At 39.2% G+C, this 25,807-nt stretch overlaps 1 protein-coding gene across 10 annotated transcripts in view; it reads left to right on the forward strand.

Moving 5' to 3' along the window:
- WDFY3 (WD repeat and FYVE domain containing 3) overlaps positions 1 to 24,223 on the forward strand; it is a 137,020-nt gene extending 112,797 nt beyond the window's left edge. For 7 of the 10 annotated variants that reach the window (XM_048942756.1, XM_048942752.1, XM_048942757.1 and 4 more), the window contains 25 exons: positions 360 to 587; positions 1,334 to 1,387; positions 3,541 to 3,709; positions 3,905 to 4,068; positions 5,200 to 5,348; positions 5,608 to 5,728; positions 6,019 to 6,104; positions 6,484 to 6,564; positions 7,128 to 7,182; positions 7,530 to 7,649; positions 8,138 to 8,255; positions 9,269 to 9,375; positions 10,067 to 10,220; positions 12,369 to 12,460; positions 12,790 to 13,002; positions 14,020 to 14,167; positions 14,790 to 14,944; positions 15,385 to 15,543; positions 16,994 to 17,173; positions 18,562 to 18,744; positions 19,363 to 19,459; positions 20,475 to 20,804; positions 21,880 to 21,991; positions 22,226 to 22,423; positions 22,907 to 24,223. In XM_048942756.1, coding sequence (XP_048798713.1) covers positions 360 to 587; positions 1,334 to 1,387; positions 3,541 to 3,709; positions 3,905 to 4,068; positions 5,200 to 5,348; positions 5,608 to 5,728; positions 6,019 to 6,104; positions 6,484 to 6,564; positions 7,128 to 7,182; positions 7,530 to 7,649; positions 8,138 to 8,255; positions 9,269 to 9,375; positions 10,067 to 10,220; positions 12,369 to 12,460; positions 12,790 to 13,002; positions 14,020 to 14,167; positions 14,790 to 14,944; positions 15,385 to 15,543; positions 16,994 to 17,173; positions 18,562 to 18,744; positions 19,363 to 19,459; positions 20,475 to 20,804; positions 21,880 to 21,991; positions 22,226 to 22,423; positions 22,907 to 23,027 — 3,594 coding nt within the window. In that variant the 3' untranslated portion in view covers positions 23,028 to 24,223. Of the gene's footprint in view, positions 1 to 359; positions 588 to 1,333; positions 1,388 to 3,540; positions 3,710 to 3,904; positions 4,069 to 5,199; positions 5,349 to 5,607; positions 5,729 to 6,018; positions 6,105 to 6,483; positions 6,565 to 7,127; positions 7,183 to 7,529; positions 7,650 to 8,137; positions 8,256 to 9,268; positions 9,376 to 10,066; positions 10,221 to 12,368; positions 12,461 to 12,789; positions 13,003 to 14,019; positions 14,168 to 14,789; positions 14,945 to 15,384; positions 15,544 to 16,993; positions 17,174 to 18,561; positions 18,745 to 19,362; positions 19,460 to 20,474; positions 20,805 to 21,879; positions 22,007 to 22,225; positions 22,424 to 22,906 lie in introns of those variants that run through there. The other 3 variants (XM_048942759.1, XM_048942760.1, XM_048942762.1) reach the window with 2 other exon arrangements.
- Positions 24,224 to 25,807: the final 1,584 nt, after the last annotated feature.

Below are 25,807 nucleotides of genomic sequence, written 5' to 3' on the forward strand. Positions count from 1 at the left end.
TTGTGTTGTAGGAAAACCATCCAAAATTCCTAAAATCCCTTTTCAAAATCAATGTATTAATGTTGCATGTGCTCATATTTGCCATTTACAAATACATTCAGTTACAGATTAAAATCAAAAGCAGTTTGTTTATCCTCTTTTTCCTCTTCTGCTTAGAGGATTACAGTATGAACCTTGATTCTGTGGTGGCTGAGACTGGAGATCTCATTAGAGTGTATTACTCTAATGAGTATTTCTTTAACGCTCTTACAAATTTCAGTTACAAGACTTTTTGTAGTATAAGGAAAACATCTGCTCATATCGGATACGGGCTTAAAGACGTAGTTTTTAATGCTTTATATAAACATGTTTGTATCCAGCGTCAGCAGAACGCATTAAAATATGTGACAGAAGAATGGTCTCAAATTGAATATGAGTTACTACGAGAGCGAGGTTTGTGGGGTCCTCCCATTGGTTCCCATCTTGACAAGTGGATGCTGGAGATGACTGAGGGGCCCTGCCGAATGAGGAAGAAAATGGTGCGAAATGACATGTTTTACACTCAGTATCCCTACATGCCTGAAGCTGAGCAGGAAACAAACTTGTTGGTAAGTAATTCAAGATTTGTTGAGAGAAATTTTATGCCCTGTTACAAACTTTGTTTTTTTTAAAGTGGATCTTAAGATGCATATTTTACTCTACTGGTTTATCAGCATACCTGTAAGTCCTAAATGATTGGTAAGATCTGGTTGTTCTTTCACAGTATGTTTAGGGAATGGACTAGACCTCTCACACCTCAAAATGGAGTGAAATTGAGACCTCTGCCTGTTCCAAAATATGATGTGGTGTGCTCCTGCTAGTGAGCAGCAGAGGCATCTTCACTAGCAACAAGAAGCCATAAAATACCATACTTACGGATGGGAGATTTCTGTTTCAATTCTTGGCCTAGTGCTAAAGAATGCTTAAACGTATCCAAAGAAAATTGCAAAAACCAAGCAGGCTATGGGCATTGGTTCGGGTGTGCTTTCACTGAAAATCTGTGACCATGAACATGGACCACTTAGCCAGAAATGCACATAACCTTTGAAAGCTTCGCAATTAGTTCCTGTTTGCTTTTAAAGAATGGAGCACGCAGGATATTTTTTTCTCAAATCAAGAAATCAAGTGTTAAGGTACTTAAGATGTGTGAACAAAAAAGATTGTATAGCCAACATTACACTATTAGTGTATTTGTCTACTTCCAATCTGACTCAAACTAGCTCTAGTGATGGTTAAGTTCACACACAATGGAGAACATCATGCCTTCTCAAAAGTGTTCTTTTTCTGATGCATATACTTAATGCCCTGTTTTCAGTCTGACCTCTCAAGTAGACTTCCTGAGACAGCTGATGATACCGTTCCTCAAAAGGTAAAGAAACAAATACACTGACTGAAAGAATGTCAAATAAATACAACTTCTTTTGTTTCTCCTGCATGTTGGGCAATCTTAACAAGGCTTCTACATTTGGCTTTCAACTTGCTCTTTCAGTATGTATTTCCAGGCCTAAAGATGTTATTTTCAGTATTCACATTAAAGGACTTCACTGTGCTCTCCTCAGCCTTCATCTAAATACAACTTTCTGTAGCTCTTCCCTTCTTTGCTGCACACTAACAGGCTGTGTTGGGCTGTGCTGTCACTGTTCTCACTGTGTACAGAGTTGTGGCTTGGGGTCTGAACTAATGGTCTATAAAAAATGTTTAGTAATGGGCAATAGGATTGGTGGGAAGCACCTGCTAGGAAAATGAATGTTTATTTTGAAGAGGGTCTGCTGAGCAGGTTTTTCTTTCCCCTTTTTGATCATGGGCTGAAAAATCCATTTTTTGTTGACACCGCAGACTTCTTTCCTTCAAGTCTTAATTTTTATTAATGATGTTTATGCTTTGTTTCAAAATATGAATTCTAGCTTAAAAACAACAGAATTGTTTAGAACTGGCTGTTCTGCGGGCTTTTCCATGTTACATACTTGTCTATTAAGAGACATTCACAGCCTTGCCCATCACTAAGTATAGCGTGCAATGTGTACTCACTTCTTTTAAAATATGTTCAGCAATAAACTAACACAAATAAATGAAATCTGTTATTATGTAGAATATGAAGTAAAATTGTTGCTGTTTCCCTTTCCTTATGTTAATAGGGCTAGTTTGGATTTTTCATTCTAGTGTACACATCAGTTGTTACCACTGAGGTGTTAAAGGAGCAAAAGCTTAGTTGAGCATAAGTCTGCAAATTAAATCGCAGTACCTTGCATCTTTGAGTTTTGAGGCAGCCAGTTTGACCTGAAGTAATGAATCTCCATGCTGCCAATCTTAATCACTTAGTTGTTCCAAGCACGTACTTGTAATACAGCTAATTTATTTTTAAGGGTCCTTTAGTTTTCCACTGCATAATTGTCCAGATAAACAACAACAAAAAAAGAAAATCATGTTTTATGTATTTCCAGATACTGCTGCAGAAGCGAACAAGTTAAAATCATAGTTGAAATGGCAATTGATATTCTGCAATAGCACATAATTTAAAGCACTGACTGTACTTATATTTTGTAATAATGCCATTATAATTTCAGAAATAATGGGAAATTATGCTACAAAGTTAAAACTTTTATCTGTGAAGAACTGAATGTGTTCAGACTGAGCATTCTAGAAGTGTTGGGTTAAACAGTTCCTGTAGAAGAAAACTTCAACTGAAGTATAAAATCAATGGCTTTTCTCCCATCCAGTTTCAACAGTTTGTTATAATTTGAGAGAAGTTCTTGGCTCTGTAATAGCTCTTATCCCTGCTTGCCTCTGCAGTGATGTTTCTGACAATGTCCTCATTTAGATGCTACTTTGATTTTCTAGTATTACCTCTGTAATTAAACGAAGAACCTAAGAATTAACATGCTAAACAAAAGACCAACACCATGCCACTACCATAATGAAATGCAACATAATCCATTGCGGTTACTGATGATTCTTGATGAATTCTAAGTGGATCCTTTTTATGCCAGTTTCATGTGGACCTTCAAAATATGTATTAATGAAAGTAAAAACTGAAGTAGTTAATTTTTGATCCTTAAATTCAAGTTCCCATCTCTTTCAGTCGATACCAGCTTCACTTATTTTAATCTTTTGTTGAGTTTATTCAGACCACTGTCTAGTTTCGCAGCTGGCTGTCTAATGAATGAGCTGCACGCACTGCAGGGAGCGCTGAGAGGGTAGAAAATATCCATTTGATCTATCAGGCTTCAGCAAAAACATCCAGCCTGTCTTTTGTGACATCTGTTGTTTGTTACCTGATAGCCATGCTCTGTACTTCCTGTACTGTAGGTTTAGCAGCAGATTTTTCCACAAACCCGTTGTTAATTCAGTGGCTGAATAGCTCTCCTTAGATTGGGTCCGGGGTGGAGTCCCTGTTCTCATGTTTTGGTGTACTGCTGCACATGCACAGAGCACATTGTAGGCATGCTCCATGCTGCACACCATGTCCCTGAAATGTGTGACAAGACTTGACTGACCAAATGATTGTGTTCAATTATTTCTAAGAAACCTGCTCGCTACCGAAGGGCTATAAGTTATGACAGTAAGGAGTACTACATGCGCCTGGCATCTGGAAACCCTACCATCTTCCAGGACACCATAGAGGAAAACACAGTGGGTGAAACCACTCAGCAGGAGCCAGAACATGGGGAGGACACAATTGCGAGAGTCAAAGGTTAGATCGCTTCTTCTATCCTGCTCCAGTTTCTTTAAATTTGTCTGCCTTTACATATTCCATTACATTTGCACTGAGATAAACATGTTGGGCTCTGTTTTCTGCCACAGCAGAAATTTTAAACTTGAAAAGGTTTTTCACAACGATCATTTAATTTTTATTTTTTAAAATTTTATCTTCGTTCTCCTTTTCAAGGCCTAGTGAAGCCTCCCCTGAAACGGTCTCGGTCTGCTCCTGATGGAGGAGATGATGAGAACCAGGAACAGTCACAAGATCAAATTGTTGAGGGCAGTTCAATTGATGAAGAAGAGAAGACTGACAATACAACTTTGCTTCGACTTCTTGAAGAAGGAGAGAAGGTATTGTGTACTGCAAACAAACAGTGTTTACTGTATTGGAAGTTCTGCATTGCATGTAGAGAGCAGAAATAAACATCCTCATATGCATTTCCTGATTTACAGCTGCATCTGCTTAATATTCCATCAGGTGCTTCTTGTAATATCTTTGATAAGAAATGTGTGCTTCAATTCAAACACTGTACTGGAAACTTTTTTTTTTTTTTTTTAACCTCCTACCTGCTAAGGAAAACCAAACCTGTCCTAGAACTGAGTCATAGAATCATAGAATCATCAAGGTTTGAAAAGATCTCCAGTATCATCCAATCCACCTGTCCACCGACACCTCCCCACTTAACCACGTCCTTTGGTACAATATCCAAACATTTCTTGAACACCTCCCTGTGCAGCTCATTCAGCACCTGGCTACCCTTTGAGAGATAAGTTTTTCCTAACATCCAACCTGAATCTCCCCTGTTGCAACTTGAGGCCGTTCTCTCTAGTCCTGTCACTAGCTATGTGGGAGAAGAGACCGACTCCCATCTAACCACAGCCCCCTCTCAAGTAGTAGTAGAGAGCTATAATGTCCTGACTGAGCTTCCTCTTCCCCAGATGAAACAGTCCCTGTTCCCTCAGCCGCTCCTCATAACACATGTCCTACAGCTGTCCTCTGCTTACCCGGTTGGCATAATGAGCTGAAAGAGGAAATGCGTGTTGAAAATATAAATACTCTACAAACTGATCAATTGCTCTTATCATTAGAATGAAAGTTATGGACAGTGAATATTTTATCCCTAAGAACAGCATTGAAAGGCTGCTCTGGTTATTTCATCATTCCGTCTTGTCTGAAGTATGTCAGTAGATTTGTGATCAGTCAAGTTGGTTACAGCTTGTAGAATATGCCCAAGAAGCCATACATGTATGAGCAAGTTAGTAAACTTACCAATCTATATCATAGAGAGGAAACTTCCTTTAAACTACCTTCTCAGTTGCTGATTGCCAAGGTTACGTTTTTCTCAATGAGTAGGAAAAATAGCAAAATTTTTACTGCATCTGTGCATAACAAAGCAGTGTCTGGGATTGGTTCTAACGGAGCAATGGTCTGAGTCTCAGCTCGTTGACCTACTTTTGCTAAGTGCCTGTTTTTCATTTCAGATTCAGCACATGTACCGCTGTGCTCGGGTTCAGGGCCTTGACACCAGTGAAGGGCTGCTCCTGTTTGGCAAAGAGCATTTCTACGTAATTGATGGATTCACCATGACGGCCACCAGAGAAATACGCGACATTGAGACATTGCCTCCAAAGTGAGTGAATGAATAGAGTTTAATCAGTCTTTAGTAGGCAAACAGCAGATATTTAATGAAATTTTTTTCAGGGGGCAACTACAAAATAATGTCAGAATTGCTGATGATCTCAGGAGCAGTTGCCTCTTGCGTTCACAAAATGCTAAGCTGGTTTATTGTGAAACAAGTTCTTTCTATGCCTGTGCTCTCATATGAATGAAAAGAATGATTCTTACAATGCATCTCTTTTAATCACTTTCCTGTTTATGCTCGTTTACAGGATGCACGAGCCAATCATACCAAGGGGGGCAAGGCAAGGTCCAAGTCAACTCAAAAGAACGTGCAGCATTTTTGCATATGAAGATATTAAGGAAGTACATAAAAGGAGATACCTTTTGCAGGTAACTTGGGTGCAGATCATAATTTGGCAAGTGAAAGCTATTCATCGTGATGAAATACAAGTCTAAATATCTGATCTTGAACTTTTTGGTCTACTGTGACTTAGTTAAATGGGTGAGTTAGTGGATTTTAGTGTTCTGAAAATAGAGCAGCTGGCCACACTAGACAAAGTGTGCGTTGCAATAATTTTGTGTCATGTGTAGCTCAGCATAGCCAAACTGGTTTATTTCTGACCTTTGAAAGTGACAAGCAGATGTGTTAGTGGTGACCTGTTTGTCTTGTTTGTTTTCAGCCAATTGCAATTGAAGTTTTCTCAGGAGACGGACGAAACTATCTTCTGGCGTTCCAAAAAGGGGTCAGAAATAAAGTTTATCAGAGGTATTGTAAAGTAACTTAAGTTAGGATATTTAATATGATTATTTGCAAGTGTCTGTCTTGAGTCATATTTGAGCCTACAATGATTGGCTAACAAGATTGCAAGTGATTGGTGTGAGACAGTTCATAACTCTGTAGCAAATATAGCATGGCACCAAAGAGCCACTAGGAAGCGCTAATGCCTGTATGCTGAACTTGCTGCATGAGGTCTGTGTGAGAGCTGTGACAGTGTGTGGATGTAGGGAGAGAAGGGATGTTCTGGTTTTGTTAAAGATGTTACACAGCTGCTCAGAACAAAATAATTGTACCAGATGTGTTCATTTCTAAGAAGAAGAGATGCCTACATCAGACACTAATGGTAATCTTCTACCTATCGGTGCAGGTTTTTGGCTGTGGTGCCATCTCTAACTGACAGTTCGGAGTCAGTGTCTGGACAGAGGCCAAACACCAGCGTAGAACAAGGGTAAGCTTTGCCGTTCCTGATAAGTTCTTTATCTCCTTGGTTTCAAATCAGTGATGCTTACCTGAACGTCCAGATGTACTGGGGAGTTCCTGTATAAACCTCTGTTTATAACTGGGTAATGCCAAATAAATACTAATTTTATGCTCCAACTTCTTTAAATGTTCTTGCATCATTGACAATTTTGGTATGTATTCCTACAAATAAATACATGTTTTACATAAATTCATATTTACATATAAATACATAGATTAAAGTTATTGGTACATTTTGAAAGAACTGAAGTTGCAAAACTATTTGGCTTCTCTGGGTTGTTAGATATTTTCCTCAGTAGCAGCCTGTCAGGTATGTTTGAATGTGTACTGAATTGCATGCATAAAGTGCATTATTTCAACTGTCTGTGCTCAGAAATAAAATGTGCACTGCTAAAACCAAAAGGAATGAAATCCATTTTGCCTGATTGTAAAAATTTGTAAGTTTTAATCTTGGCATTTTGAATTGTCCTATGAAGATGCAACTCAAATTCTATTGATAAGTCAGAAAATGTACTTTCTTCTCCTATCTAGGTCTGGCTTGCTCAGTACTTTAGTGGGAGAAAAATCTGTTACTCAAAGATGGGAAGTAAGTGCTATCTTTTTTTTTTTTTTTTTTTTTTTTTGCACATTTTGTAGTAATATATACTTAGTACACCTGAGTTACATCCTATGAACAAATACTGCTTTAGAAAAAGTATCTCAGTACTGTAACTGGTTATATTTCGTGTTCAAATTATATTTAATTTTGGGTATATTTCATCATGAAATACCAAATGATTCTATCGTTAAAAGTATAAATAGAGTTTGGACATTGTAATACTGATGTAAGTTTCCTATGTTTGTAGAGAGCTAACGCAAGCACCTGAGAAGTTTGACAGCCCAGTTGATTGTTGTGAAGTGGGGTTTTTACAGCTCTGTTATGTCTTCCTTCAGAGAGGAGAAATCAGTAATTTCCAGTACCTGATGCACTTAAACACCCTGGCGGGCCGATCCTACAATGATCTCATGCAGTACCCTGTCTTTCCCTGGGTCCTCGCAGACTATGATTCAGAGGTAAATAAAATGTCCTATCAGTCTAATAGTAATTTGATTGAGAGGTAAATAAAATATACAATCAGTCTAATAGTCATTTTTTTATGTGTTTGAGTTGTGAGTATTACAGTTGGCTTGCACTACCTCCATAAAATCGAGGTGTATCTTCATTGCCTTTTTTTATTTTCATGTTTTGTAATGTCCAGCCCATGCGGTCAGTGCGTAGGATAGTGCAGGTGCTTGGCAGTCTTGTGCAGGAAGGCCCTTGCCCATCCTGATTTTATGGGTGCTAATGGACAGGTGAAGGCCCACATGTTCACTTTGTACTGAGGCAGTTGCACCTCCTTTGTGTCAGCGTGCAAGAGTGCAGCAGTAAGTTTTTGCATTAGCTTTCTGAAGTATATCTTGAAGGATGTTGTGTCTACAGGGAAAGCATGTGTTTTTAAAATTGAATTTATGTTTGTTTTATTTTTAATATTGTTATTATTATTTAATATTTATTTTTAAAGGAGTTGGATCTTACAAATCCCAAGACATTCAGAAACCTGGCAAAGCCCATGGGAGCTCAAACAGAAGACAGATTGGCCCAGTACAAGAAACGATACAAAGACTGGGAAGATCCTAATGGTAAGAAGTGGTACATGCTGCAGGACAAGGAGACAGGCAGGAGCCTGCCACAGTTCAGGAGGATGTTGTGAATTTTAATTACGTGACTCAAGACTTCTGGATCTGGATATGCAGAGCCCTACTGTGGGTCTTTGAGGACCTATGAACAAATATTAAATTAGAAGCGAAGCAATATTGTTATACTGTTGATTTTTAAATCTGACCAGCATGTGTTTATATATTAAAATGAAGACAAAACAGTTGCTTTTCAAAACAGTTCAACGGTGTCTAAAGGCTAGAAATGGGCAGAGTACAGAAGTAATACACATCCAGTCTCTTTAACGAGTACAGTTTGAGCACTGCTGAAAGGCAGTAAGTTGTACAGAGGAATGTGAATACCTCTGCAGTAGCAGCAGTTCAGCTTTTTCGTTTCTGAGTTTGATGTATGATTTCCTGCTCAGGAAGTACCATTTCCTTGCTACTATCCAAAAGAAATAGAGGCACTCGGAAATTCTTAAGTTCATAATGCTTCAAAGTGAACACAATCAAGTTATATATTCTCTGTTTTAGATGCTATTTTAGCTGTATGAAATCTGTAGCCAGAAATTCAGAGAATTGTTTCTTCATAAGCCTTATTTCCAGAGTAGTCAAGAATAATGAAGTAAACAACGTTCTATCAGCAGAAATCACCATAGCTGTGTTGGAATGCTTCAAGCATTTTAAATTAAAAAAAAAAAAAAAAAAAAAAAAAAAAAGACTAACCTGGTCCTGCTGGGCAGAAGCCCATTAAGTTACAGGTACTGCATTGCAGCTTTAACTGAAATAGCCACAAGAAAACATACAGTTTTTGATGACTCGGGAATGAAAGTTAAAAGTGCTTTTTTTCAATTTTAAATTAAATAAAATTTTTCAATTTTAAATGTGTCCACAATCACAGAGTAGATACAAGGCAGCACTAGTTAATACTGTCACCAGTAATTGCTTCACCTAACTGCTTTATTTCTTCTATGTGCATGATGTTTAATTTTCTGCAGGCGAAACTCCAGCTTATCATTATGGGACCCACTATTCATCTGCCATGATAGTGGCTTCCTATCTTGTCCGGATGGAGCCTTTTACGCAGATTTTCTTACGACTACAGGTAAAAAGAATAAGACCTCACTTCCTGTATCGCTTTCCTGCTGTGCATTTGAGGTCTACGTGAAAAAATGAGATTTATCTCCTTTGTTTTCATAAGACATGTTAGAAAAAAAAAATTCAGTTGAGCGATTGCAGGTTGGATTGGTCCAGAAATCTTTGAGGTTACTTAATAGAGGATGCAATGGAATTCACATTTCTTCATGAAGTTAGAATGTTTTGAATAAATGTATGAACAAAATAACACAAGGCAAAAACCAAAGATGATTTTGCTGTGAAAAAAATTACATTTTTAATCAGGCTTTGTTAGTCTGCTGTTGAAAGAGTTATATGCCAGTTCCTTAACATCTTCGCACAAAATTAAAAGGTTTTTTTTTTTTAAACCAGTACTTCTATCCCGGGAGTTTGGTACTAAGTGTTAAAGTAAACCAAAATTTGCAGAGCCTGGATTTTTTGGCAGATTGAGGAGGAGCTGGGATCTTAACAGTGGTCCTACATGGAAGTCATTAAGCAAAGAAAAATGTATTTTCTCTGGGATGATCCCCAGACTGAAATTTGAAGTAGGATTGAGTGTGTTTCTTAACATTCTGAAGATATCTCTATCTTGATACCTTGTGTATGTGTGTTCTGGTTCTCCTTCTCTCAGCCAAGGTACTCTGGTGGGCTGACCTGTTGGTTCTCCCTTTGTCCTGCAGGGCGGTCACTTTGACCTGGCAGATAGAATGTTTCACAGTGTGCGAGAGGCCTGGTACTCAGCATCAAAGCACAACATGGCAGACGTCAAAGAGCTCATCCCAGAATTTTTCTACCTCCCTGAGTTTTTGCTCAATTCCAACAATTTTGATCTCGGTAAGCAAAGCAGCTGGTAGCGTTGCTACCACTGTGAGTGTGTTGCAGGCAGTCTGACATGAGAAAAGCTCATCAAGTGGGAAGAATATGATGCACTTGACTGCATGAGGAAAGGATAGATGGTTCCATATTTGTATACTGTTTTTAAAAGTTTGAGTGATACAGAGCTCATTGATTCATCAGTAAGAATATAGCAGGAGTTACTCTTTACTTTTGTGATGCTTTCTTTTCTTTCAGTTTTATCTACTTCATTTTCTCAAACAGCAAGTGTTCATTTTAAAAGTTAATTAATAGTTTGTTCTGACAGCTGCTAAGAAAGACATTTAACTACTCAAAAAGTTTTCAGCTTAAGATGGGGTGGTTTTGTTTGCTGGTTGATTTGGTGATTTTTTTAAAAATTTTTTATTTATTTTCAGTTAAACCACTTTGAAACACTCAGATCGTCACATTTTACCTGCAGTTCTCTGGTTTCCATTTTTCTATATGTAGCACGTTACTTCATTATGTTATATATTATCTTCCTTAGTGTTTTCAGACTTTACAAAATCTGTTTGACAGTTTTCACTTTTAGGACTTCTTTAACTGTTTCTAAAAGGTTTGTTGAAATGTGGCTCTTAGTTTTTCCAGCAATAACTATTTAAGAGTCTAATTTCACATATAGTTTCCATAGGAGTTAAGTGCTCTTTGGAATGTATGTCATACATTTCTGAGACATTAAGCTCTTCTGAGCTCTGTGCTGTGAGTCTAATAGCCATAAGAAAGATTGAGTGGTGCATTTAAGCAGCTTCAGATCTGTTGTTCAGAAGGTATTGTGAGAGATTGGAAGTGCAACCTTACAAAAGCAATAACAAATGGGGAAAAAAGACATGCAGAACATCTTCCAAATGTATTTCACATAAGAGGGTATGGCCATGACTGTAAAAGTATTGGTCTTGTTTGTTTAGTTTAACATCCGATAAATTTAGGTTGTGATCATCAGGCAAAAGAAATTTTTCAACCAATATTTAGAACAGCACTAGGAATTGGTTTTTGTTCTGAATTGCTAAGGTGGGATACTTCAATTTGTGTTATTTCATACTTATCCTGCTCCCATTCTATTTCCTTGCTCCCAAATAGAGAGGAAAGCATTCAAAGCCTAATGAGATTATGCAAGAAATGTAGGACACTGCTTGTACTACTTGTATGCTTGTATAAACTTGGAAGCTTGCTGGCGTTCCTCTGAGCTAGTAAGAAGTGTGGATCATCTCTCAGCAACAGATTGCAACACAGGAATATAACTTGGAAGTCTTAACAAATAGGTTAAATAGGTTTTCGGTAGTCTAAAAGTGCCAGCATTAAGTATTCAGAGAGAGAAGTGAGCTCTCTGGAGCCCAGATGACTGTGTGTGGCCAGACTGTGCCCAGGTCATCGACCAGAGTCCTTTGGTGTGTAGCTTTTGGCACACAGCTGTTAGTTCATCAGTGTCAGTACATGAATATTTAGCTGTACTGTCATATAGTTATTCTCGTGTGTGAAACAATCTTTCAGTTGTTTGACACAATCTGTTTCTATTTCAAAGAAAACAGCTTTTGACTACAAATTTGTTTCACCAAGGCTTGTCAGTGCAATTTGCTGATAAACCATCGAGTACCAGGATTTATTTTCTTTCAAAATACACCCAGCTGACATGTCTGCTGCAATATACATGCTAAGCAGAAAATTTTTCTTCTTTAAAATTCAAGCGGTTGCATTTATTCCTTTTTACATCACGAATAACACAGAGGTCAAGAAAAGATGAGAAACGTGCCTTGGTGCAATGATGGCTTTAGCTGCTAGCTCCACAGCTGCTTGAGTATCTGCTGTTTCAGTGCAAGCTGTATTAAAAGAACTCTGAAACAGTATTGTCATCTTCAAAAGCCCTAATAAGGAATATTTGAGCAATTCCTATTCTTCTACTCTTGCAAGATACCATATATGAACAACTACATAGGAAATCTTCAGGTTTTATTGCCTGACCTTTAAAGATAAGGCAGTATTTAAACGAAAAGTCTGAAAAATGTTTTCTTATAAAAGAAAGACGTTAGATTTTGTTGTTGCTGACTTTAAAAACCATTGCTGTTGCTATGTGTTTTCAGTGCGTATCTCTGATTTTTTTAATTTGTTTTATAGGTTGCAAACAAAATGGCACTAAACTTGGAGATGTAATACTCCCTCCGTGGGCAAAAGGAGACCCTCGTGAATTTATCAGAGTTCACCGGGAGGTAATCTGAGTTTTAATGGCAGTAGAAAACTTCAGTTGTGCCTTTATGCTGCATATTAAACATGACTTGATTCATGCAGTCACAGCTGCTATCTGGTCCGTGAGTTCTGAGCTGATGGCTATTTGTCACAAATAGCTGCAGACTTGGCATTTCCTTCTTTTCCTTTTTGTCTAGAGAGTAAGTTGAGGCAGGAGTTGTTTAAATGAAAAAGCTTAACAAAACATACTGAAAATACATCAGTGTATTCTGCTTTTTTCTTTATGGCACGTGTAGTAGACTCAACTGGTGACTGATGTGGCTAATTTCAGTGCATGTCCTTTGGATTTCAGGCTCTGGAATGTGACTTTGTGAGTGCACATCTGCATGAGTGGATTGACTTGATCTTTGGCTATAAACAACAAGGTCCTGCTGCAGTAGAAGCTGTAAATGTCTTTCACCATCTCTTCTATGAGGGGCAAGTGGATATATATAACATCAATGATCCATTAAAAGAGACAGCTACTATAGGATTCATTAACAACTTTGGACAGATACCAAAGCAGGTACACCATCTGCAGAATTTCTATTTGCCAGATGGCACATGGGCTGAAATGTATTGAAACAGGAGGAAAGTGAGGAGTTAAACTTCTTGAGAATGTTTGTTCGTATTCTTCCAGTAATGTGCAATGATCTGTTTCTGCAACGCAGAAAGAATTTGCTCACAAGAAGGGAAATGTCTTTTTTCTGTTTTGCACTCATAAAATAAAGGTTAAAAAAAATTATGACATCATTGTTCAACTTAGAAAAAAAATAAGTATTGAAAAAATAAGTATGTTGCTGCTAAAAATGTAACACTTGACGTGACTGAGGGCAACAGTGAAAGTGCCATTTTCCTGTGATAAGTTAATTTCTATAATAACTCTGAAAAAAAAATAAAAAATAAAAAATGATGTGCCTGTCTCACATCATTAGACCAGCTGTGTGGTGGTGTGGGGTGGTGCAGGGAGGACTGAGGCAAACAGTCCTGCTGTTGCCCTTCATACCCATTGACTTTGTGTGAGCAGTAGAAACGTGTGCATCCTCACAGCCCAACTACATCAGGTTTATGTATGTTCCCTGTACCTTGAATATGCTAATAGGTTAAAAAAAATAATAACTTTCAGCCTTGAAGTTGCAGCTCTTCTTGTAGTGCTTTTACAACTTTGTTGTCAAAAAAGGTGAAATTTTACAAAATATGGGTAAAGACTTATATTCATAAGTTAGGTATTGTAAATACTTAACACTTGCCATCAAAAGATTTATAATTAATTTACCATCTGATAAACTTTTGTGTGGAGGCTCCAAAAAATGGTTTGCTTATATATCACAGTTGAATTCTGTATTATTTGCTGAAGTCATGCTGAAGTCAAAAAGTTTGCTGTAATTTATTAGTGGATGCCCAACTGTGAATCCGTGAATGCAGAGAACAGTTAAGTAGTGCTTGCTGACTGCTGATCTGCAGCATTTTTAGAATATGAATGAAACACTGCTAATCTTTAGCTTGTGCTCCTGTAAACCTGTCATTTCTTGATGACTTTCAGCTCTTCAAAAAGCCCCACCCTCCAAAGCGTGTTAGAAGCCGGCTGAATGGGGAGGCTGCAGGAACCTCTGTGCCCCCAGGTTCCACAAGTGACAAGATTTTTTTCCATCATTTGGACAACCTGCGGCCATCTCTCACACCAGTAAAAGGTAAAACCACAGTATTTGGAGCATTTTTTCCAATTTCTCAATGCAAAAAATGCTGAGAAGGTTGGCAGGTAGGGATACTGGTAGCTGTGCTGAGGCCAAAGGAGTAGGTTCTGACATTGTTTATCTCTGACATTAGAGTGATTAAAAGTTAAATGTCAGCGAAGTAGGTAACTGCCATATGGTATTTTCTTTCTTAATTGATTAAATGAATTGAAGAGAAAAGGATGTATCGTTCCACAAAACGTAACAGGGCTATACTCAAGGATAGGAAACAAAAAAGTGATATCAGTATTTGCAGAACTTGATTAAAAACAGCAAATAGATCACTGGTTAAGAATGCAACCTGTGGAAATGTTTGACCATGACATTGGCATCGATACCAAAAAATTACTTTTAACAGTGTTGAAAATGGCACAGTCACTTTTAATGCTCAGAAGCATCAAAGGGATTATGTCTTTGCCTTGTTTGGCTTGAAGGACATCTCCTGCAGCGTTGTAGGTGGGACCAGAGCAATTGTTTAAGCAATGCAAATATTTGTTTTTTGTGGAGCATCTGGTATTTAATAGGATTGGACAGCATCAGTCTTTTTTCTTCGCTAAAAGATAACTATCTTCTTTTTTAGAACTCAAGGAGCCTGTGGGGCAGATTGTGTGTACCGATAAAGGCATTCTGGCTGTTGAACAGAATAAGGTTCTCATCCCTCCTACATGGAATAAAACTTTTGCCTGGGGCTATGCAGACCTCAGCTGTAGACTGGGTACCTATGAGTCGGACAAGGTTTGTCTTCTGAAATTCATTTCAGTGCTGAGTGTACCAAAAGAAATCACTATTTAATACTGAAAGGAATCTAAAGATGAAAACTTAGTTTGCATGTGAATTGATAACGTTTTTTGTGCTGTGTGTTTTCTTTCTCCCAATCCAATTTTCTTCATCAGAACATGAGCAGAATAACATAAGCCAATTCATAATAACTTTTAACAAGACTGCGAAGAAAAAAAAACCAAATCAATTAAATCATGTAATTAAATTTCACTTCTTGTGTTCCCTCAGGAGGCATCTTATGGCAGAGCCTGGAATTATTTACATTTGAGAAAAACATGTCAGCAAAATCTTGGTTACTTAATGGTTCAGTTTGCAGGATGGCACTTGAGCTTTTATATTTTTCACACCTAACTCTAATGTTGCAAGTAATCCTTCTCTGTTTTCTTTATTTCTAGGCAGTAATTGTTTATGAATGTTTGTCAGAGTGGGGTCAGATACTGTGTGCCATTTGTCCCAATCCCAAGCTGGTTATCACTGGGGGAACAAGCACAGCGGTGTGTGTGTGGGAAATGGGCATCTCCAAAGAAAAAGCTAAAGCCCTCACATTGAAACAGGTAAAATACAACAAAGATGTCGACTAGGGAAATGATGTTCCAAGATCAAAGGAAGTTTGTTAGCTTTGAAACTGTGAGCTGAGTAGACTTGGAAATCTGAGTAGTCCCAGTAGAGATCTACACTGAAAATAGGTAAAATGTATCATAAAAATTTCATCATTTTGAGGATTGTTGACTATGTGAAACTTGTTTTAAAGATGGGAAATAAAATAGCAATATTTAAAAAAAATAAATTTTAATATTTTTTAATAAAAAAAAAAAATCTAAAAAAGTATGCAGATGTGTTTTCTGTGGAGTAAGCTGTATTACTGTAGAGATCTCTATAAAATACCCCCATCTGAAGACTGACAGGGAGGGCAGCGAAAGGAGCTGTCTCTACTGTTCATTTTCCTTTTTCTACTTTTTATACTTCTTTATTTTCTTGTAGAGATATTTAAATTGTGTTTCTGGGCAAACTTTGCTTTTTCTGGCAGTAACGTGTTTGTGGAGTGCAATAATACTCCTTCAGGACACCTTTACATTGTTTTTGTTTTGTGAATTCAAAACATCAGTCTTGAATGCAATGAAGAAAGGACCTGTGTTTTTAAGTCAGTTGCAGCTAAGCGCAGAGGAAGTCTTATGTGTGTATTTCATAAAAAAGGCCAAGAAGCAAGACAAAAACATACAAACAAAAAGCAATAAACCACACCAACAAAACACCACCAATCCACCACAAACAAACAAAATGTCTTCTTCTAAGTAGCCAGATTGTAAGTGTCACTTTTCCTGTTAGCATCTTAACAGTAGGACTTTTTTTTTTTTTTTTTTTCCAGTGGAAAACTTCAACTAAAACTTAGCTGAACTTATTTATGAAATTTAGAGAATTATTAACTTTTCACCACTGGTCTGCAACATGGACTGTCTGAATCTGTATTTCAGAAGCTAACAGTTACTGCAAGACACTGTATCTTGAATTTCAGGGTGACACATTTAAGTTGCTCTGCTTTTGCCAATGAGGACAGAGTAAGTGCAAGGCCAGTTGCTGTAGCTTATCTGATGACTTTGTAACTTGGTAAATAGGAGAAATCCAGCTGTATTCCAGATTTCTATCCAATTGTTACTTCAAGCCTAAAATGTAGAAAAGAGGTCTTCTCAAAGCAGACGTTTGAAATTTTCTCCTCCTTGCTGTGAACTTTGTCTTTTCGGTTGTAATTTTTCTTTTCTTTGGCTTTTCTCAAACACCAACAGGTTTTTAAATAGGAGCCAGTTCTTATTTAAAAAGAACTTTTGTTTTCAGAAAATGACTTCTATCAATTTCAGTTATGGAATCAGTCACCAGCTAAATACTTCCAGTCCAGCTGGGCCTTCTGATAAAGTGTTTGAGTTCATGTTGACTGAATCTCTTTAGGTTTAATACAACAACTTTTGTGTTCTCTCTTGATTGTAGCATGTTCCTTCTGTCTTTTGGCAGGCATTATTGGGTCATACTGACACTGTCACGTGCTTAACAGCATCACTGGCGTATCACATCATCGTGAGTGGCTCACGGGATCGCACCTGCATCATCTGGGATTTGAATAAGCTCTCATTTCTTACACAGCTTCGAGGTCACAGGGCTCCAGTTTCAGCACTCTGTATAAATGAATTAACGGTAAGAAGCAAACATCCATGTGTAGTGGGAGTGTTAGCAAGAATCTGTAATTGTTAAACTGAAGAAAAACAAATTAGGCTCTTCCATTGGTTTGGGGAAGCGTAATTCACGTTAAAACTTATTACCTGGTATAGGAAATAAATTGTAATGAGAAGAAGAGGGTAGTGAGAGGCACGGTTTGTTAGCTGCTCATCCAGTTGTTGTAGTGTTGCTGGTGTTTTAAACCACAGCTACTACTTCCCCTCTGCACTAGATGAAAGGACTGTTTCTTGCCCTTTTCCCAATTATGAAGGGATCATATGAACTTTAATGTAGCACGTGTCAGTAAAAAAGATGGGAGGTTTGAGCTGAGTCATAAAAGAGGGAAGGGAAGGTACTTAAAATATGCTGTGGGATTGGTGAAAAATAAAGGAATTGATCTACTTATTCTATAAACTCAGCAGACAGGTTGTTACTAAGACTGTTTTTCTGTGTACAGTCCAAAAAAAAAAAAGTATGTAATTCTACAGTTTTATTTAGGGTCTCAGCCTGAACAGGAATTACTTAGGAATTACTTCAAAGATGCTGCTGCAATCATAGAATGGTTTAGGTTGGGAGGGACCTTTAAGATCATCTAGTTCTAACCCTCCTCCTATAGGCAAGAACACCTTCCTTCAGATCAGGCTGCTTAGAGCCCTATTCTGCCTGGCCTTGAATGCTTCCAGAGAGGAGGCATCCACAGCCTTGGTGGGCAACCTGTTCCAGTGTCTCACCGCCCTCACAGTAAAGAATTTCTTCCTAGTATCTAGTCTAAATTTACTGTCTTCCAGTTTAAAACCATTTCCCTTCATCCTCTTGGTACCTGCCCTTATAAAAAATCACTCCCCAGCTTTCCTGTAGGCTCCCTTCAGGTAGTAGAAGGCTGCTATAAGGACCCCCCAGAGCCTTCTGTTTTCTAGGCTGGAGCCCCAGCTTTCTCAGCCTGTCCTCGCATGGCAAGTGCTCCAGCCCTCTGATCATCTTTGTGGCCCTCCTCTGGACCTGCTTCAACAGCTCCACATCCTTCTTGTCCATTCTTGGGGGCCCTAGAATTGGATGCAGTACTCCAGGTGATCTCTCACGAGAGCAGAGTAGAAGGGCAGAAACACCTCCCTCAACCTGCTGGTTACGCTTCTCTTCATGCAACCCAGGATACAGTTGGCCTTCTGGTCTGCAAGTGCACATATTGAATCTTTCATCAATTGATGCTCCCATATTCTTCTTGTCAGGGCTGCTCTCAAGGTTCTCCACTCAACCTTTATCTGTGCTTGGGATAACACTGACCTATGCAAATGAACCTGGCTTATGTTTTTGCTGAAACAGAATCTGAGATTTGTTTTCACATACGGAGTTGTTACTTGTATTTTCAGGGGGATATTGTGTCATGTGCTGGCACTTACATTCATGTATGGAGTATTAATGGCAGCCCCACTGCAAGTGTGAACACTTTCACTGGTCGAAGCCAGCAAATCATGTGTTGTTTTGTGTCAGAGATGAACGAGTGGGATACCCAGAATGTCATTGTGACAGGACATTCAGATGGAGTTGTACGGGTACGTACTTGGAACCACTGCTTAGAAAAATAAGTTTAAGCCTTTGTAATAGATAAGTAAATTCTGTCCAACACAGCATCCTGGCTGGTACTGAAAGCAGTCCTGCTGTTCTGGGGTGCATCATTATATATATTGTATTTCAGCCACTTGTTGCTCACTGGCTTCTGTGCCTGGAGTTTGTAGCTTTTGTTCTCTGCTTTTATTCTGCACACTTTTAGGTAATTCGTTTTGCTGCCTAGAAAGAAAAGGGGAAAAAGAAGGAAAAATAGAAAGAGCATCTCTGTTCACTGCCAGTCCAACCTGGCTTTCATTATTTTGTCATGTGTGTGCCTGCATCTGTCTTAACCAGAGTCTGCTGGTCAGATTGCAGTACAGAGTGGATTTTTTATTTGAACAGCTGAAGCATTAAATAATAGCACAAGGCTTGTTCAGTTGTCATTCAGGCATTTATGTAGTTGACCTCCTATGACCCTTGGGGGGAAAAAAAATGCAGCGACCTGCCTGTTGTACTGCTGGTGTGATTATACAGTTCTAATAATGCCTCTGAACTCTAGCAGTAGCTAGGAAGAAAGTTAAGAGTTCCATACATGCCAGTTTGCTTGTCCCCTGTCCCTCCAGTTCTGGCGGATGGAGTTTTTGCAAGTACCAGAAACACCAGCTCCAGAGCCTGCAGAGGTGTTGGAGATGCAAGAGGATTGCCAAGAAGCACAAATAGGTACGTCTCCTACCCACAGCTTGATATTTGTCTTTTATCTGATTTCGCCTTCACATAGATTAAGTCCTGCGGTTGTGCAGGGCAGAAAATGATAGAAGTGTTTTCTCTCAGTGGGAAATAGACATCCATTGGACATAATGAAGTGTCTGAGTTCTCATTCACTACTTCATACTGTCATTTCATACTGCTGTGAGCAAGGAAAACCATGGCCATCCTTCCTTTTGTTCTGAGTAAATTCCTTCCTGTGGTTGCTTCTGCTATCAGTGAACCTAATGGATGCTACCATTGTCCAAAAGCTACGTATTTCTCTATTTTGAAATAAAATTATAGCCTAAGAGCAGAGTTAACAACCTGATGTTCCATCAGTGGAATTTTACACAAGCGGTGCTTCCCATGCCATAGTGTTTTCTGTGGTCTGAAGAATATGGTCCGTGCTTGATGGGCATTTGCTTTACTCATCTTCCTTTGTTCATCTTCATGTTGAAGATGTGATCCAGACTTGGATGTGGATCCTATGATACTCATAGGATGCTTTTAATTGCACAGCTTAGCTATTCTGTAACAGAATATGAATGTATTGAACTACCGTGTTTTCACATCATGTTAAGCCTGTTAATAACATCTGCCTCACGTGTTTTAGTTGTCCTGAGTCTCATCACTGTTGACTGGTTACTGTTTTCCTGAGCGACAGGAGGAATTTTTATTTTTTTTAATTTTTCTTGAACATTTTTGAAAGCTGTACTCACTGTGTCTTTCCCAGTCTACCTCAGAACAACTATTGTAGGAACTACCCCTGTTGCCAAAGAGATGAAAAATGTGATGATTCCTGCTGGTGTTTACTGTGGTGGGAGCTGGATCTCTGCAAAGGCTCTGAGATTCCCACGTGTAATTTCCCTTTAGTCATGCCGTGGTGGCACCTGTTGGGTTGTAGGCAGTGTAGCAGCAAGAAAGGAAGAAAGCTTAGCCTATAAGCAGTCCTGCTAACGGTGTTCTCTTTTCTGTTGCATGAATTCAGGACAGGAAGCCCATGAAGAAGACAGCAGTGACTCTGACGCAGATGATCCATGCATTGGTCAGGATGTGAAACTGCAGGAGAGCCAAAGTCAGCCAGGCAGCACCAGCCACAGACCGAGGTCAGCCTCAAACAGAGTGGCAGCAGCATGGTCAGCAGACAGTGGCTCAGATGACTCCAGGCGTTGGTCAGACCAGCTTAGCTTGGATGAGAAAGATGGCTTTATCTTTGTGAATTATTCTGAAGGACAAGCAAAAATACATCCCCACGCTCAGGTTAACCACCTGCACCCCAGCTATGCTGAAGCACGGCACTACAGCAAGCTTAAACCAGGTAAAAGAAGAGGAGTACACTTCCTTGGTTGGATAAATTTGCTGTTAGCACTGACCCAAAAAGCAATATCTCTGCAGTTTTGAGCAGTGATGGCTGATACATTCAAAAGTCATTGGTGAGAAGTTTCTGTGTTGAGGTTGTACGTTGTTTGAGTTTTTCCTGAGAAATAGTGTTCGGTTTACCTTGTCTGGCTGCTAATCTGCTCTCGCTGTTGCTTAAATGGGATGGGGGGAGAGAATAAGGAGAGCAAAAGGGCAAAAGCACAAAAACTCAAAGGTCAAGCTAAGGATAATCTACTAAGCAAACTAAAGAGGAAGAAAAAAAGCCATAAACAAGTGATGGAAAGGCTCTCACCACCTCCTGCAAGTAGACTGATGTGCAGCCAGTTTTGGAGTGAACAGCTTCCTTACCAAAAAGTGCCATTCCCTCAGTTTGGTTACTGACTATGATGCTGTATATGACGTGGAATATCCTTAGGCCAGTTGAGATCAGCAGTCCAGCATGTGTTACTTCTGAGCTTCTTGTACACCTTCAGCCTACTTGCTGGTAGGTGAGGAAGAGTGGGTAAAAAAGAGAAAACCTTGATGCTGTGAAAGTAGTGTTCAGCAGTACCTCAAACACTGCTATGTCCTCAACACTGTTTTAGTCACATAACCAAAACACAGCATAATAGGGGATGCTGTAAAGAAAATTAACCACAGTTGGAAATCTCAATCTTGGCTACAGACAAAATTAATAATAATAATACTGATGAAACACTCTCAGTCCTGCTGGTCTTCGGTGCCAGCTCCACTCTGAATGTCACTGTTCTCTACAACTGTCAGCTGCATTTGGTGAAATGCGATACTCTGCCTTGTATTGCATTTTCTCCTTCCTTGGATGTGCAGTGGAGCAGTTAGGAGTGTATTTTCCCTGAGTGGGAAGTGAGTCTCTTGAAGTTATCAGCCTCCGGGGAGATAAAGATGTTTCCTTTCTACAAATTGATGCACGTGGATATTTTGGGGAGGGAGGAGGATATAGAAATGAGAACGAGCAGATTTGTCTTTTTCCTTTTCTCCTTCCTGCTCTCTTCTAGGATACCGGTGGGAGCGTCAGTTGGTGTTTAGGAGCAAACTAACTATGCACACGGCATTTGATCGCAAAGATAACGCACATCCAGCAGAAATCACCGCCCTCGGCATCTCCAAGTGAGTAGCTCACAGGTGATCACTCAGTGCATTTTTTCAGTGTTGTCAAAGGATGCAGATACTGTTCTTTGCATAATGCTGTTTTGTGTTTGTTTGTTTGTTTGTTTTTGTTGAGAGCACTGGTTAATTCTTGGTCATTAAAGCATCATTATATATTCTGACATCTAAAATCAGCTATCGCTGTCCTTACTGAGCCGTAATAGTCATGGAAATGCTTTTGCTTTTTTCCTCCAGGGATCACAGCAGAATTCTCATTGGGGATGGCCGTGGCCGAGTGTTCAGCTGGTCTGTGAGTGATCAGCCGGGCCGGTCAGCAGCTGACCACTGGGTGAAGGATGAAGGAGGGGACAGCTGCTCAGGCTGTGCAGTCCGGTTCTCGCTCACGGAGAGGCGTCACCACTGCAGGAACTGTGGGCAGCTCTTCTGCCAGAAGTAAGCTAGCACCAGCCTCCTTTAGATTCTTTCCCATATAGAATTTTAGGCTATTGCGTATCACTGAACTCTACAAACACACTGTGCTTTCCACTCTCTTATCAAAACTGATTAAAAAAAAAAAAAAACACAACAAAAAACAAAAAGAAACCAAACATTAGTGCTGTCAAAATTTCCTCGGAAGAGTTAGAAAAAGCAAACATGCTCCTTTATATAAACAGTGAAGCTGTCAGCTTAATGTAGGTGTCAACTGAGAATGAAATCAGGTAATGAATCCTAGACAAATTAAGTTAGCAAAGGAGAAAAAAAATATTTCTTTTTCAGCAGATAGTTCATCTTATCAATCTACAAACACAACATGGTGTCAAAATTTGTTCAGATGGTGTTGAGGTGTTTGAAGTCGCAATGATAATTAACACACCTGGGAAGAATATGATGAGGCTGGGAGAGGACACGTGTTCACAGTGGCGTTCTTCTTTGCAGGTGCAGTCGGTTTCAGTCTGAAATCAAGCGTCTGAAGATTTCATCACCAGTCAGAGTCTGCCAGAACTGTTTCTACAACTTGCAGCATGAGCGGGGCTTAGAGGAAGGGCCCAGGAATTGACCAGGTGGTGGTAAATGGAGACCCTGTACAGTCCTGCTGTCACCCTGAGAACTAATGTGAGCATAGTGCTGTGATCAGAAGGGAGTAGAATATTGTCTGTTTACACTTAAGTTTATACTGCATTTTAAGCACTGAAAGTATAAGGGATCATTGAATTGATTTGTGTTGATGGAAGGTGTGTGATGAGGTGAATGGCACGTTGGAAGAGCCAGGCCCAAGAAGACATGGTTAATAACCACAGATACAGTAGAACTGTCAACCTCTAACTCTGTTGACATGGCTATGAAGAAAATCCTCACTTAACCTAAACACCAGTTCTTGTCTTGTTTTTGTAGAGCTAGTCATCTGTACTGGGGTGGGGGGTGGGAGGGAAGGGAAGGCTTTTTAGAAGATAGTTGTAAATCTGCCTTCTTCGCAAGCAACTGTGTATATTGTAAATAGGTATAATGGCCTTTTTATCTAAATATGAACCTAACTGCCTGTTACATGGGACTTCAGATTAACCACTATACTTTGTGTGGCATCTTTCTCATCTATCAACTTAAATATGAATGTTTAGATAACAACAACAAAAAAAAAACAAAAAACAACCAGAAAACTCAAAGGCATTATGTGTATTTCTGTTAAAAATCCAGTCTGTGCACGTTCGTTCTTCAGTTGCCCACAGTATCTTCATTTAAATAAGGCTATTCATGGAACTACATGGATTTTTTTTCAAAAGAAAACTTTTTTTGAGAATAGGACTTGGAGTATTTTATTCTAGCTGTAAGATAACCAGGAACTAAATTGTAAACTTTGGTTGCATTTTATACCAAAACTATTTACTGCCTCAGTGTTGTTCATATTTAACAAGGCCTGTTTTATACATATGTCAGAGCTGCAGTTTTGTTAATTAGTGTTCATTAGCAGCTGATTCATGCAGTGCAAGAACCAGCTTTTACCTTCTTTAAGTCAGTAGTGATTGGCTTGCATACAGGTACAGAATGAATTTTCCTGTGCATAGAATTTTACCACTGTTGTCCCGTAGCTTATTTGGAAAAAAAAAAAAAAAAAAAAATTAAAAAAAATAAAAATGTTTGGAATAATGTAGTCGTTCAGGAACGGGTTAGTGCTTGTTCTGCCAGAGATGCTTTTAAGAGCTGTCTCCGTGTGTCAGCAAGTGGCATGACCCTGAGGACAGTGGTAGATTTCCATGACCATTTTTAAGTTTTAAAAAAATGAATTCAATTGCAGTATTTTTTTACTACTCTGTCACTTCTTTTGCACTACATGTGGGATGAAGTAGAGACATGGACATCTACTGGGATTGGAACACACTCACCACACAGGCCTGTGGACTGCTTTCCGAAGGAGGTTTTAACAGTGGGTTTGTTTGTTTTAAATGTGTGTGTATATATTTTGTAAATGTATGACAAACTGATCTAGATCTAGGTAAGTTCACATTGGGTTCTTCAAAACAACAGTACGGATGTGACCCAAAGCAACAGAAGACAGGCAGCCCCACTTTTGCTCTGCAGAACATCAGTGTGTGTATTTGGCTGCAGACGGAGAGGTTACCCTGCACTGGCAGGCACTGGGCAGACTCCATCCCCAGGAAGAAGATGATTTAAGCTGTTGTTGGAATTGCAGTGTGGGAAGTGGGTCCCTGTACCTTGGAGGCACAATTGTCTTCTCTTGGTTGGACCTTCTAGATCCATTTGTTGATCCTAACCACTTACTCTCTACCCTGGTATCACATGTTTATGCACTGAAGGTTAAATATGTATTTTGACATGATTGTTTATAAAGTATGTGCTGGTCTGTAAAATGAGAAATTCCTGTTCTGGTATGTGTACTAGATCCCCAAATGAGCAGAAAGGCTTTTCTAGAGCCCTTGCACACTGTTGAGTAAATGCAGGTTTGCTTAGGTTAGCTGACCCAAATAGATCCCTTCGGATCCAAACTGTGATAAGTAGCTGCGTTGCATGGCTCCCTTGGCAGATTTATTGTTGAAAATAGAAGGGGGGAAGCCCTCGGTAAATGTGCATGGAGTGCTGGAATATTTATATTCAGATGTTCTCTAACGTTGCCTTGACCCTTCCCAAAATGATGCGAAGCCAGCATAGTTCAGAAGATGGGCTGGTGGCCTACATGTTTACTGTTTGAAGAGAAGGCTCTTTTAACAACCGTTAAATGCTTTTAAGTCCTCAGAGATTCTCCCCTCTTGCCTCTAGTTTTCAAAACGAAACCGAATTTAAGGAAGAATTCTGTTCCGTGAATTGATTCCGATCAAACCCTAATCAAAACAGGGCTTCTGGCAGTAACTCTGGTGTAATCTGAACATTAAAAGTTCAATAAAATTAAAACATTAAAAGATAAAGATCAGGCATATATGACTAATGTGGGCTTATGAAGACTGTGCACCATCAGTGATGATGTAGTTGGCCGTTGTATGGCTATGCATGCACATGGCACCATTATCAATCTGTGCTTTTTACCTTTGGCAGCCTACTAAAATCAGGATCACTATTCCTTTCCAAGTCTGTAGCGTAGAGGTCGGACCACATTTGCGTTTTGCAAACCAATAACCACAGCCTTCTGACTTAATCCCTCAGTTGCACTTTTCTAAAACCACATTTGTGCTGGTAGGAGGTGGAGGGGAAGTACCCTGCCTGCTCGTATTTCCTCTGGCAGCTGGTGCTGTGGGCAACTGCTTCGTTCACTTGGGAGTGGTTTTCTCATTGAAGCTTCTAATGCAAAGACTTGCTTTGTTTTCCATGTAAAAATGGGTTGCGCAAAAG

The sequence above is a fragment of the Lagopus muta genome, chromosome 4 (genome assembly GCF_023343835.1).
Source record: "Lagopus muta isolate bLagMut1 chromosome 4, bLagMut1 primary, whole genome shotgun sequence".
Taxonomy (NCBI): domain Eukaryota; kingdom Metazoa; phylum Chordata; class Aves; order Galliformes; family Phasianidae; genus Lagopus; species Lagopus muta.